Here is a 14657-nt window from a genome sequence, read left to right as displayed (position 1 = left end):
GGGAGGCGTGGCCTCACTCGGATTCTCTCGGAGGCTCTTGGCCCGACTGCCGCAGAGCCGTAAAGGGCTCTAAGAGTCGTGAAGTGGAAAAGCACGGAAGCGTTGCTTTACGACGATTCGGACGGAAGCGCCAGGCCGGCGTTTGCTGCTTGCGGCTTTCGGGCTCACACGTGGGTGGTTTTCGGTGTTCCGGCTCTCAATTCATTCCTTTTGGCGTGGACAAGCCTCATTGAAGGACAGAGTGGCCGCAAAGGCCAAGGGTCGTGAGCTGATGAATATTGCTGTTGAAAATGAAGAGACAATGGGAGGAGGTCTGCAGAGTGGAGCGGAGGGGTCGCGGCTACGGCTCAAGTCCGGTAGAGAGAGAGTCGGGGGCACAGCCGAGACGGAGGCCGGCCGTGTAGAGGCGGGGAACGGATTGACAGGAATGGGGAAGACAGAGGATAGAGAAGGAACTGGGCAAAGGGTAGAGGAAATGCGAGTGGACCTAACGGTTGTGAAGCAAGAAGTTACCGACTGGTCAGAAATGGAAGAAGGGATGCTGGATGGCCGATGGGTAAAGCAGGAGGTAGAGGATGGACCTAAGGTGAAAGAGGAGAAACCAGGCACTTTGGAAGTGAAGCAAGAGATGGATAGTAGTTTTGTGGTAAAAGAAGAGAAGGTGAACGAAACAGATGTAAAGGAAGAGAAAGTGAAGGTGAAGGAAGAGGTGATGGACTGGCTAGATGTGAAGGAAGAGAAGAAAGCTACCATGGAGATAAAAGAGGAGGTGTTTGTTGGTCAGAACATAAAAAAGGAGGAAATGATGGATGAAATGTGTGTAAAAGAAGAGAAGTATTTTCCAAAAGAAGAAGTGATGGATGATACAAAGATGAAAGAAGAACCTCACATAAATCCCCCAGTGGGCTTCAAGCGGAAACTGGCCATGTCCAGGTAGGACAGGGAGAAATTCATCGGGGGAAATGCTGTAGAGTCCTCCGTTGTCTAGATTGAAGGAAATCTAGCAGCCAGATGTAGAATAATGAAAAATAAATGCAAATTTTGGTCCCTGGAGCCTGCCTGTTGGTGGTGGAGGGAAGGGGGAACTGGGAAGGCAGGGTTTTGTCAGATGACAACAAATACAGTGAAAATACTTCAGGCTGTTAGTGTCCAGTGGACAGTGTGGCCAAGTTAGGAAGTGAAAATTCTGGGGACCAGAAAACCCTTGGGCCAGATTCTGGTTTGACTTAATATGCTCTTGACACACTATTATTCTTAAAGAGATGATAGAGATAAGGAAAAGTCCAATAAAACTAACAATGAAAAAGTGGAGAAGTTAAAATTGGATAAAAATGCACTTGAAGTCACTCAGTGTCTAATTTATGGGTTCTATGAATATTTACTGCTTTTGATTTAATTTCCTTACAGTGTGTGATCATGTGACAGCATAGGAAATAAAATTGGGACCGTTAACTGTTAGAACACAGTGGGCCAAATAAAAATAACTGTAGTTTGGTTTTCAGTATCCCAAGATCCTGGAAGAGCAGTTAAAGATAGATGATGGTTAATAGTGTTTCTAGGTTATTTTAATCCTCATTCTAAGTTGGCTGTGGAGTTGAGAAGAAAAGATGCAGCTGACATTTTGTAAATTTGACTGGGTCTTACATTCTTTTTCTGGTGTGTGTGCCTTTAAGTATCTAAATTCATGGATTGGACTTCTCATTAATGCGTGCACATACAATTGTTAGCAGATTGCCAGGAATTACAAGTTAAAACGTTAGTGAATGATACCATTCTCTGATTGCAGTAGGAAAAAGAAGTCAAAAGTGAGATGATTTTTTTTTAAATTTAATACGTCTTCTTGAATTACGTAGTACTGACAACATTGTAAATGTTATTTGGAGACCGTTTCTTAGAGGAGAATTTTCTAAGGATGTTAGACAGCTATCAAGTATTTTATCGGTTACTGGCATATACTTTATTCACTGACTACATGTCTGTAAATCGGTTGTGATGAGTAACTCACCATTTAAAGTTTATGAATAAATAAGTAGAATTAATATTAAGTTTCTTGTGGGCTTTTGTAGGTGTGAAACTTGTGGTACAGAAGAAGCAAAGTACAAATGTCCACGTTGTATGCGATATTCCTGCAGGTATATATGTAATTTCCTACCTTACTACCTCTCTCTATACCCTTCTTACCTCAGAGTATAAAAGTACCTCCTCTTTGTCTTTTCAGTTTGCCCTGTGTAAAGAAACACAAAGCAGAACTGACATGTAATGGAGTTCGAGATAAAACTGCATATGTTTCCATACAACAGTTTACTGAAATGAATCTGCTTAGTGGTAAGTCATCTTATGCATGGCAGATTGGTAATTCCTGGCCATTGCGTATGTCATTTGTTTATTTTTCTATTTTGAAATTTTTAGATTATCGATTTTTGGAAGATGTGGCAAGAACAGCAGACTACATTTCTAGAGATGCTTTCTTAAAAAGACCAATAAGCAATAAACATGTAAGTATTTCTTTTCATCCCTTACAGTTACAATTCCTTTTACTCAGTTAGATTCATTTTTAAACCTAATAAATGTATTAAGTGACTACTGTGATCCAGAGCTATTGCAGTTACTAGTGATACATCTGTGACCAGAACAAAGTTCTTCCCCTCATGGAGCTTGTAGTGTGGGGAGAGACAGATGAGGAGAGGCACAGCTATAATTACAGATAGAGTTAAGTACCTGTGGAACATAAAGCACAGGAAATTAAAGAAAATGAAAATGGTGTTTGTTGGGAGGAGATTGTGAAAGTATTTTCAATATAGGAGTCAGGAGAAGCTTCTCAAGAGATGACATTTAAGCAGTGATCTGAATAATGAGAAAGAGGCAGCCACGTGAACCTTTGGAGGAAGACTATCCAGGTAGTGATAAAAGCATAAGTAAAGACTGGCTTGGGGGGGGGGGGTTGGTACATTTGATGATTAAAATGGGGACAGGGTGACTGAAACATAGTTGAGTGAGGGGGAGAATATTGAATATGAGGTTAGAGAAACTGGTAAGGGCTCCTAATACAGTCTAAGTGAAAATAGAAGCCATGGCAGTGTTTTGAGCACATTTGCTTTTTCAAAGAGCATTCATGCTGCTGTCTGAAAAATGAGCATTAGTGGGCAAAAGTGGAAGATTGAAAGCAGGGAGTCCAGTTACAAAGTTATCACTGTGGTTGAGATGAGAAATGATGGTGGCTTGCATAATACTGTTAAATTATGGGGAAGTGACTAGATTCTAATTTTGAAGGAAAAACTAACAGGACTTGTTTTAATACAATTAATTTTCATACCCTTTTATCCCTTTTTCATTCCTTCAGCAGTATGCAGAATTAAAGTTTACATGTTTGAAATACATTGCAACTGCCATTCTAGAAATTCTTTAATAGTGTTATTGAATCATGTCATGGAATTATGTTCCTTTTTCAAAGGCCATTTTGGCACTGGAGTTGCAGAATTTTATTGCTTTTAAAACACCTGATTTTATTGGTATTACCGTCCTGATACAGACTTGACATTTCACATATCTGAAAGGAAAATTATCATTCATCAGCATTTTTTCTCAAGAGTAATTAAGGGTAATTAAAATTCTGCTTAGGAGCACCTGGGTGGCTTGGTCAGTTAAGTGTCTGACTCTTGGTTTCTGCTCAGGTCATGATCTCATGGTTGGTGAGTTTGAGCCCCATGTCGGGCTCCTAACAGGCAGTGTTGAGCCTGCTTGGGATTCTCTCCCTCTTTCTGGTCCATCCCTGCTTGTGTGCGCGTGTGCATACATTCTCTAAAAATAAGTGAACTTTAAAAAAAAGAACATAAAATTCTTCTTAAAAAATACTCTTTAAATTTTTTGTTTTTATCGTGAAATCTTGCATACGTATAAAAAAAGGATAAAATAGGAATACACTGTTCAATGAATAATCGTAAAGTGAACATCCATTAACTACCACCCAGGTCTAGAATTAGAACATTATCAACTTCAAAAATGCCCTGCCACTCCCTTGTGCCATTCCCTGATCCATTTTTTTCTTCTGAATAGTTTTCTAGTTTATGACCATATTACAATTTATTTATCCATTCTATTGTTCATGGGCTCTGGGTTTTCTGTAATAACAAAAAAAAAAAAACCTTAAAACTATGAACACTTTTGTTAATGAATTTTGGGTTATGTGCACACCTGTTTTTTCTAGGGTTTACGCCTGGGAGTGAAATTGTTTTATTGTGGGGTGTGCACATCTTCTGTTTTACTGGATGTAACCAAAACATTTTCCAAAGTGGTTATACCAGTTTAGACTCCCAATGGTGTCACATCCTCTCCAATACTTGATATGGTCAGGGTTTTAAAATTTTTGTAAATTTGTTGGCTGTGTAATTTTACTGGGGTTTTTCACTTGCAGTTCTCTGATTCCTTATGAGATTGAGCATCTTTCAAATATTTTATTGGCCATTCGGATTTCCTCATGTGGAATTCCTGTTCAAGTCTCTTGCTCATCTTTTTATTGGTCACCTTTCTTTTTCTTACTGGTTTGTAGAGATTCCTTGTATTTCTTGGATGCCTGTTGGTGGTTGTATATGTTATAAATACTTTCTTCCATTCCCAGGCTTATTTTTCACTCTCTATAGTGTCTTTGATGAATAGATGGTCTTAATTTTTTAATATAGTCAAATTTATTGCACATTTCCTTTATTGTTAGTAGTTTTATGTGTTTATAAAGAAACTCTTTTATACTTTGAATTTATGAATCTCTTCTTCCATAATTATTTTCTAAAAGCTTTATGTAAAGCATTGCATCTTGCATTTATGACTGTAAACTACCTGAAATTAATTTTTGTGTATCATGTGGAGATCCCATTTAATTTTCCATATGGATAATCCACTTTCTTAGCACCATTTATTGAAAAATTCATCCTTTCCCTACTGCTCTGTAGGACCTCCTTTGTCATATATCACACGTCCATACATGCTTGCGGCAGTTTCTGACCTATCTGTTCTATTCTGTTGGTCTACTTATCTATATACACCAATACTACACTCCTTTATTTGTAGTTTTTTTTTTTTTAATGTTTATTTATTTTGAGAGAGAGAGAGAAAGATGGAAAGAGCAAGCAGGGGAAGGGCAGAGAGAAAGCAGGAGAGAGAACCCCAAGCAGGCTCCTCGCTGTTAGCACAGAGCCCAACATGGGGCTCGATCTCACAAACCGTGAGATCATGACCTGATCTGAAATCAGGACTCGGAGGCTTAACCGACTGGGCCCCCAGGCACCCCTCTTAATTGTAGTTTTTTACTGCAACTAATTATCTCATAGAGTATTTCCTATGACTTTGTTCATTTTTTAGAGTATGGCTGTACTTTAGTATGGGTACGGCTGTTAGTAATTCTATAAAAATGTGAAGAATCAGCCTGTTGACTCTACAGTCCCCTAAATTCTCCTGGGAATTTTGATAGGGGTTGCATTTATTTTATAGAGTAACTTGGGTAATTGGACTTCTTTACAGTATTAAATCTTGAAATCCTTCACTGTGTTGTATCTGCATTTACTTAATAGCTTTAATATCTCTGATTTTCTCAGTGGAGATCTTACACATTTTTTGTTAGGTTTATTCCTAGGCACTTTATTTTTTCATGCTTTTTTAAATAGCATTTTCTTTGTTTTTTTATCTCTTTGTTGGTATTTAAGAATGAGATTTTTGTTGTTATTTATTTTGTGTAATTATAATCTATGTTTTATAGTACTAAAATTTATCCCAGTGCCTTATCAATAGACACCTTGAGATTTTTCAATTATGTACATTTGTGAAGTTAATACATTTATTAAACATTTCATCACAATTTCTTTTTATCTTTCTGTCCTTATTCTTCTCTTTCTCTTGTCTTACTGCCTTATGTTAGGACTTCCCATTCAGTGTCAAGTACTAATGTTGGTAGTAGATATTTATGTTTTAAGCCCCAAGTCCACACAGTATGCAGTTAATCCCTTTGTCAATGAGTTGTGATAACACATGTGAAGTAGTATCTACTAGACAAGCTCATCAGAGATTCACTGCCCAAGGTTTTTATGGGGGCTGGTCACATAAGCACCCTCTGCCTAGCAGGTGCCAAATTCCAGACTCCCAAAAGAAAAGGAAATCAAACCATATTGTTTTACAGACAATTCAGGCACAGTGAACCATACTTACGATTTTAGGAAAAGTTTTATGTTAGTTTAGGGAACCATTTACCAGTCATTCAAATTCCCACACACTAGCCTAAAGATAACCGTCTCAGGCCCGCTGTGTTACCTCTTCTGTACATACTGTTTTGCAACTCCTGGTCATAGAGGGGAAACTTCCACAATTGCACCATGACGTTTGCTCTTAAATTTTTTCTAGAAATAATTTGATGACTAGATTATGGAAATTCTAGTCCTAGTTTGTTATCAGATTTTATCATGAATGGTAGTTATATTTTATCAAATACTTTTTCTGTATTTGATTATTTCATTTGTGTTCTTTTAATCTATAATTTTCTAATACGAATAATATTTTAATTGATTTTCTATTTTAAGCTAAACTTGCATGGTGTGTCATTATCATATCAAGCTTTTTATACTTTGCAGAATTCATTTGTATTATACATGTATATATACCTTATCCATGCATTCATTTTGTATTTCTGTGCATTAGTGAGATTGACCTCTCATTTTCCATTTTGGTATTCTCAAGTTTCTGTATCAGTATGATTCTAGTTTCAGAAAATTATTTGGGAATGTTCCCATTTTATTCTTGGATGCATTCACTAATATTGTAATTACTTCTTCCTTGGGAGTTGGGTAAAATTTATTAAGGAACCAGTATGGGCTTAGAGTTTGGGCCACTGAGGTATATTCTTTACTATTTGTGGGACCGTGTGTAGGTTTTCTGTGTCTTCTTGAGTTAGTATTAATAGATTACATTTTTCTAAGAATTTGTTCATTTGACCTAAATTTTAAAATTTATTGGCATAAGGTTCTTCATAAACCTTCTCCTTTACATGTCTATAGGAGTTATAGTAATTTCTTTTATAATATGGTTATTTATGTCTTTTTTTTCCTAGATCAGTTGCTATTACATGTTTTTTTCTATTTTGTTAATGTGTCCTCTTAACTTTTGTTATATCTTTTTTATGTTAGCTTAATTGCATTATGATCAGAGAACATACTCTTTTAAGTTCATTCCTTTAAAATGCATCAGGACATGGGGCACCTGGGTGGCTCAATAGGGTTGAGCGTCCAACTTCAGCTCAGGTCATGATCTCATGGTTCGTGAGTTTGAGCCCCACATCGGGCTCTGTTCTGACAGCTCAGATCCTGGAGCCTGCTTCAGATTTTACGTCTCCCCCTCTCTCTCCCTGTTCCCTGCTTGCCCTCTGTGTCTCTCTCTCTCTCCCTCTCTCTCAAAAATAAATATAACATTTAGGAAATCAAATCAAATCAAATCCATCAGGACTTGTGTTTATGGCCCAGCATATGGTCAAAGTTTTAATGTTCTCTGCTTGAAAAAAATATATTCCGGGGCACCTGGATGGCTGAGTCAGTTGAGTATCCAGCTCCTGACTTAGGCTCAGGTCATGATACCCAGGTCGTGGAATCAAGCCCTGTGTTGGACTCCGTGCTGAGTGTCGAGCCTGCTTGGGATTGTCTCTCCCTCTCCTTCCTTCCCCTGTTTGCATGCACGTATGCATGTGCATGTGCACACTCGCTCTCTCTCTCAAAATAAATAAACATTAAAAAAAAATTCTGCAGTTGCTGAATATAGTACTCTATATATACTTTATAGGTCAGATTTATTAATTATGTTCAAATTGTTTATAATGTTACTTTTTTTTTGGTCTGTTTCGTCTATAATTTTTAAAGAGAAGTATGTTAACATTTCTCAATAGATAAAATCAAACAGATCTGTGAGTTTCCCTTGTGGTTCAGTTTGTTTTGCTTTGTGTGTTTTAAGGCTAAATTATTAAATGCATACCTCACGAAATACTTCTTGGTGTATTTAACCTTTGGCATTATGAGGTAACCCTCTCTGTCTCTAGCTTTTTTTGTACTTTGACTAACATTTACAAAGCTGTATCAGTTCTTTGGTTGGTTTTTGTGTGGGCTATTTTTTTCCTTACTTAAGGCCTTTCTGTGTCCTTATGTTCTGGATATAGTTGGTTTCCAGTTTTTCTCCCATCTGACAATCTGTAACTTTTAACTGAATCATTAACCTCATTTACATTTTAATAAAATTACCTGTATATTTGACTTTAAGTGTGTCACCTTAGTTTTGCTATTTGTCCCAGTTTTTTTTTTCTTTTTCTTGTCTTTTGGGCTGATTTTTTTTTTTTATTTTTATCATTTGAATTTTTCTCTTTTATCAGTTTAGAAGTTATATACCCTTTTTCTATCCTTTCGTTGGTTAAGCTATACATTACAATATGCATGCTTAATTTGCCAATATCTGAAGTTAAGCAGTACCTGAACCAGATGCCTAGACAATGCAAAAGACCTTAAAACAGGAGTTGGCAAACTTTTTCTCTAAAGGGTCAAATAGTAAATATTTCTTCCAGGCCAATATGGTTTCTGTCACAACTACTCAGCTCTGCCATTGTGTAGCAAGAAAGCAGTCATAAACAATATTTAAACAAATGGGTGGGGGCTACATTCCAACAAAATGTATTTATAAAGATAAGTAGCAGGCAGATATAAGTATATCAGCAGTTAACTTAAATTCCATTTAACCTTATACTGACTTTTCTTCCTGTTTTGAATTCTTTAAATTGACTTTTAAAAAAAATCTCCATACAGTAGTTACTGTTTTATTCAGCCAGTGTTTATTTGGGTTTATCTTTATATTTCCCACTTTCTTTGCTCTTTATTCCTTCTGTCATCATCTTAGACCCTTTATTCCTTCTGTCATCAACTTAGACCCTTAGAGATCACTTTTTTTCTGCCTCAGGTACATCCTTTAGAATATCCTTTAGAGAGGGTTTGCTGGTTACCACCACTTGGGTTACTTTGTAGATTTTTTGAATTTTTATTTATTTGCCATTCTTCACTCTAAAATGATTTTTCTCTATAGAATTCTGGGTTTAGAATTATTGTTCCACTGTCTTAGGGCTTCCATTGTTATTGTTGCAAAGTCATCTGTTGTTTTTAATTGCCTTTGAAATCTTTTTTACTCTGGCTGCATTTTTTTATGTTTTCTGTTCTTTATTTGCACTATAATATGAACATGCATGTTTTCTTTTTCTTCATCTTATTTGAGAATTGTTAGATTTCTTGAATCTGTGTTGTATCTTTGATCAGTTCTGGGAAATTTTCAGCCCATTTCTTATTCCTTCTGTCTTCTAAAACTATCATAAATGTAAGTTAAATCTTCTTCCTACCTATCCTTTAACTTACTTGATTTTTTATCTTTTTTTCTCTGTAGTGTATTCTGGATATGTTCTAGGTTTAGTTAGTTCTTATAAAAATTTGCTGAGTCAGTTTTTATAGTTTCTCTTCACTGCAAGTATTTTCAAGCTGTTCTTTTTTTTTTTTTAATTTTGCATAACTGTTCTACAATCTGTGTATGATTCTTTTAGTGTCTGAATACATGGAGAATTCTCAGCTACCTCTTTTTTTCTCTTTTGGTCCCTGCTCGCTAACCTTTGTTTTCTTGTATTCCTTATGCTTGCTTATTTTTTATTGAGTGCTACTTTTTTTTCTTAAATGATTTGTGAGAACTTTTTTCAAGAGTAGGACACAGGCCTTTTATTGTGCCAGGTACCTGGGAATTTTGCAAATCTGGGCCTATCCTAAATCAAGTTGAAAGTTTAAGATTCCCTTGACCACACAAGCAAAGCAAATCATTTCAGACCTGAGTAAGAACTGGCCCATGACCACAGCTTCTGATGAATTGTTTTTCCTCACCCCCTGCAGCCCCCACTGTTCCAGTCATTCTGATATAAATTTCCTAGCATGCTCTGGGGGTAGGGTTTATTTCTGGTTCACCCTTACCTGAATATTAATTAGGCATATTCTGTGACTCAGCCTCATTTCATGAGGGGTTCCTAAAAGATTAGAGTCATAACTCCTACCCTCTTACTGAGAAAGCTGTTGAAAGGAAAAGCCTGTATTTGCCAGAATTTGCAAAATTTGCCAAAAAAAAAAAAAATATCTGGAGAATTTTCAGCCCATTTCTTATTACTGCTTTGCTTACCTCTCCTGGTTTTCACTTCTCGTTAAATATTGGCGTGTATTTTCTTGTTTTCTTGTTTTCTTGTCAGCTCTCCAGTGTTTTTTAAGGTGATTTTGAAATGTATTTTATTACATATGTGTCTTTCCCCCATTCTCTGATATTCTTAGATGTTTTCAGTGGGAGAGTTGGTCCTTATAATCATTACCATTACTGAAACCAAAGCCCTATAAGTTATAAAACTGCATGTAATTTCTTAAATTATTTCTCTTTTTAACAAGTGATAGCTGACTCTTCCTTTCCCTTGGCTTATGATTTAATTCTCTAACTCTTAGCATTGCAAAACCAAAAACTTGCACTTATACTTTGCCATTTGAGTGTTCAAGGAAGAAAACTTGATGATATTACTTCCTTCACTACTTTCTGGTATTGCCTAGTTCTGCTCAGCCAACCCAGACGGGTAGTGGAGTAAAACATGTCAGAGCCAGAATATTCACATGTCCCATTTTGTATAGCCTACAGTAGTAGCTACATTAAGCTAAGCCTTGTAAGTAGGCAATGCCTTGGTTCCTCCCTTGAGTGAACTACCTGTATAGTTGTATACAGCCAAGTATGGTATAAAACCTCAGAAAGGGGTACATGGGTAACTCAGTTGGTTAAGCATCTGACTCTTGATATCGGCTCAGGTCGTGCTCTTGCAATCGTGAGATCAAGCCCTGCAACAGGCTCTGTGTTGAGCTTGGAGCCTGCTTGGGATTCTTTCTCTCTCTCTGCCCCTCCGCTCTTTTTCTAAAAATAAATAAACATCAAGAAAAAGTTCAGTAAAAGAAAAGGAACTGTACAAGTAGCCCCTATGAATTACCAAATGACCTGTGTTTTTAAACATCTCATTAAATCCTTCTTTTGGCTTACAGAGCATATGATTAACAAGACAGCCTCCAGAATTAGCTATATCTGGGTTTTATTATAGGCTCTCACTCTCAGAAATAGGTGTATAATGTTGGCATCTCATTAACTTTCCTTCCTAAATTGAGGGTAGTAGTAGGTAGGTACCAGTCTCAAAGTATTGTGAGGATTAAATGAGATACTAATGTTCAGCACAGTTTGTGAAACATAAGTACTCAATAAATGTTAATTATTATATTTTGAACACTGTTTTATTCACTGTTGAAATTTAAGGCATTTTAAAATTAATTTTTCTATTTATTTATTTTTGGTTGTTAGATGTATTTTATGAAAAATCGTGCTAGAAAACAAGGTATTAATTTAAAGCTTCTACCCAACGGATTCACAAAGAGGAAAGAAAATTCAACATTTTTTGATAAGAAGTAAGTTTCTAACTTCATTCTTAGTATATTGGGTATTCTAATTTGATCAGGAACATCTTTGAAGGTTTGGTTTGATATAGAGCATTGCTGCCCAAAGTGTAGTCTGTGAGCTTTTTGTTACTGGTCTGTGACAAGATGATCGCACAAATTGAAAATAAGCATTTAGAAATTTTAACTAATTTTATGTCATGTGAATAATAAAAATTTGGGCTTACAGTTTGTGTGTATATGTGTGTATGTGTGTATCTGAGACCTAAGATACCATGGAAGTATTTCAGAGGTTTCATGGGCAAAATGATGAATCAAAGCAGGACCCTGCACAATTTTGACCCAAGCAGTTTGGCATTTATAATCCTTTCTACTTAGGGAAATACAATTTCACTTGAAAGCCAATTCTGAGGAAGAGAGAGGCTTGGAAAACTTACTCTGTAGTAAATCTGAAGTATAGATGATGCAATAGAGATTAACCTGCTGCTTTCTGAGAGTGTTAGGTCTGAAAGGTCCCATTAGTACAGAGGGGAACAGGATCCCAAAATACTACAAGTAGCCCACTAAATTATTAGATAATACTTTTCAAATGTCCACCTTCTGGATTTCGAGTAAAAAAATTTCTGAGTGAGTTCCTCCTTCCTTAGCCTCTTAGTAACTTAGTAACTGCAACTTAGTAACTTGCAGTTAAATTCTCTGGGCCACATCTGCATGATGTGGGGGTTGTACTAGGTAAACCCTAAGGTTCCCTTCCAGTTTTACCACTTCATAAATTGAAAAGGCAAAACCATCAGAATTATCATTACTCTAATAGAATTTCCACCTTTTCAAAAAAATATTATATTAGGAGATGGTATTACCCATTTATTTTTTTATGTTTCAAGAGGAATATTTATAAAAAGTGATTTTGCTTTTTCCTGGGTAGCTTTCCAGAAATAAAGTAATGTTTTGCATTTATCAAATATGAGATGATTCCACTGTGCATTTTCAAGCTGACATATTTAGAAATTGACATAATTTGTTTGAAATTTAAGGTAACTGGTTTATGTCTTCTCAAATATAAAATATATTCCTGTGTTATGAAGGAAACCATTCAGACTGATTGTTATGAGAGCTTAGTTCTCAGCACTAAAAAGCATGTACCCTCAAATGTAAAATTTGGGGGTCTCTATAGATACAAGAATGTATGTTAGAGGTTTTTTTTTTTTTTTCTTTTTCCCTTCCAAAAATAAACATTCAATATGTCTCTTGGATTTAGAACCCAAATTTATACTCAGTTATTTTGTTACACCTCAGATCTGTGAAGTGGCAAATTGGACTCTTTCTGCATTAATGCCTTTTGCTGGTGAATTTGCAATTGTCTGGGGTTGGTTTTCCTTAAATTTTTTAGTGTTTTCCCATGAGGACATTAGCAACATACTTCATAACAGGCTTTATTATTTTTTTAATATTATTAAAATTTTTTTTTAAATAACTTACTGTCAAGTTAGCTAACATACAGTGTATACAGAATAGTCTTGGCTTCAGGAGTAGATTCTCGTGGTTCATCACTTACTACAACACCCAGTGCTTATCCCAACAAGTGCCCTCCTCAGTGCCCATCACCCATTTTCCCTGCTTCCCCAACCCCTCACACCCTATCAACCCTCAGTTTGTTCTCTGTATTTAAGAGTCTCTTATGGTTTGCCTCCCTGTCTCTTATTTTTTCCTTCCCTTCCTCTATGGTCTTCTGTTAAGTTTCTCAAATTCCACATATGAGTGGCAACATATGATACCTGTCTTTTTCTGACTGATTTATTTCACTTAGCATAATACCCTCCAGTCCCATCTATGTTGTTGTAAATGGCAAGATTTCATTCTTTTTCATCGCAGAGCAGTATTTCATTGAGTGTGGTATCACACCACACCTTTATCCATTCATCAGTTGATAGACATTTGGGCTCTTTCCATAGTTTGGCTATTGTTGATAGCATTGCTGTAAACATTGGGGTACATGTGCCTCTACGAATCAGCACTCCTGTATCCTTTGGATAAATTCCTACTAGTGCTATTGCTAGGTGGTAGGGTAATTCTATTTTTAATTTTTTGAGGAATCCCCCCCACGCTGTTTTCTAGAGTGACTGCACCAGTTTGCCTTCCCACTAACAGTACAAGAGGGTTCCCCTTTAGATTCAATTTCTTTGCTGCTTTCACACATGGTAGCTATTGTGTAAAGTTGTGACCTTTAGTGTATTAATTTACCTAGCCACTAACTGGAGTGTAGGAAGAAATGAGTATATGTAGCAATTGTAAAACTAATACATCTTCATCATAAAAAAAAGTGTAATGGAAAAATAGCACCTATAAATTCTACTATGTGGATATGACCACTGATAACATTTCGTGTTTCTTCTAATCATGTTTTCTTCTTTTTCCATTAATATAATACAACATTAAATACAAAGAGTATGCAAAGTTACATGGCTCTTTTCGAGTTCAAAATTATTAATATTTTTATGAATAAAAGGATACTTTTTTCTGCAGCTGCATTTGTTAATGCAAATCTGCCATATTTCTAAGTAGTGTATTCTAGTTATGACTACCATATTTATTTAATTATTATCGTATTCATGAACATTTAGCTTATTTCTGGTTTTTAATTATTAGAAATGCCATAATAAACATTACATTAAACAATTCTTCCTTGAAGAAATTGCTTTGTGTGCTTACATGACTTTTTCTTTGCAATCAATCCCTAGAAGTAGAATTGCTGGATCAAAGACTGCATGCATTTAAAATTTTGAGAGGGGTGCCTGGGGCTAGTCGCTAAGGGTCTGACATTGGCTCCAGTTATGATTGCATGGATTGTGAGTTCAAGCCCCACATTGGGCTCTCTGCTGTCAGCACAGAGCCCACATCGGATCCTGTTTCCCTCTCTTTCTACCTCTTTCCTACTTGCATGTATGCTCTTCTCTCAAAAATAAGCATTAAAAAATAAAATTTTTGAGAGAGACTTCAAATTACCCTCCTCAAAAAAGTACTGTTTTGTATCTTCATCAGAAAGTATATGAGAATGCCTGTTGTAGTTATACTTGCACTTTAACTGAATGTAAATTTTTCTTGCATATCTGATTGGAAAGACTGAGCTCTTGAATTTTCTCTTTTAAGATGTGC

At 36.1% G+C, this 14657-nt stretch overlaps 1 protein-coding gene across 2 annotated transcripts in view; it reads left to right on the top strand.

Annotated features, from left to right (window-relative positions):
• The first annotated feature begins 69 nt into the window (after positions 1-69).
• The window catches only part of ZNHIT6 (zinc finger HIT-type containing 6), a 111518-nt gene continuing 96930 nt past the window's right edge, over positions 70-14657 (top strand). The window contains exons 1-5 of one of the 2 annotated variants that reach the window (XM_086717443.1): positions 70-933; positions 2067-2132; positions 2219-2325; positions 2410-2495; positions 11413-11516. In XM_086717443.1, the coding sequence (XP_086573569.1) occupies positions 272-933; positions 2067-2132; positions 2219-2325; positions 2410-2495; positions 11413-11516 (1025 nt within the window). In that variant the 5' untranslated portion in view covers positions 70-271. The remainder of the gene's footprint in view (positions 934-2066; positions 2133-2218; positions 2326-2409; positions 2496-11412; positions 11517-14657) is intronic. The other variant, XM_025935198.2, reaches the window with a different exon arrangement.

This window comes from Puma concolor, chromosome C1 (assembly GCF_028749965.1).
Source record: "Puma concolor isolate L17-30 chromosome C1, mPumCon1.1.hap2, whole genome shotgun sequence".
Taxonomy (NCBI): domain Eukaryota; kingdom Metazoa; phylum Chordata; class Mammalia; order Carnivora; family Felidae; genus Puma; species Puma concolor.
The sequence above is the reverse complement of the archived record's forward strand: the minus strand, read 5'-3'. Positions and strand labels throughout refer to the sequence as shown.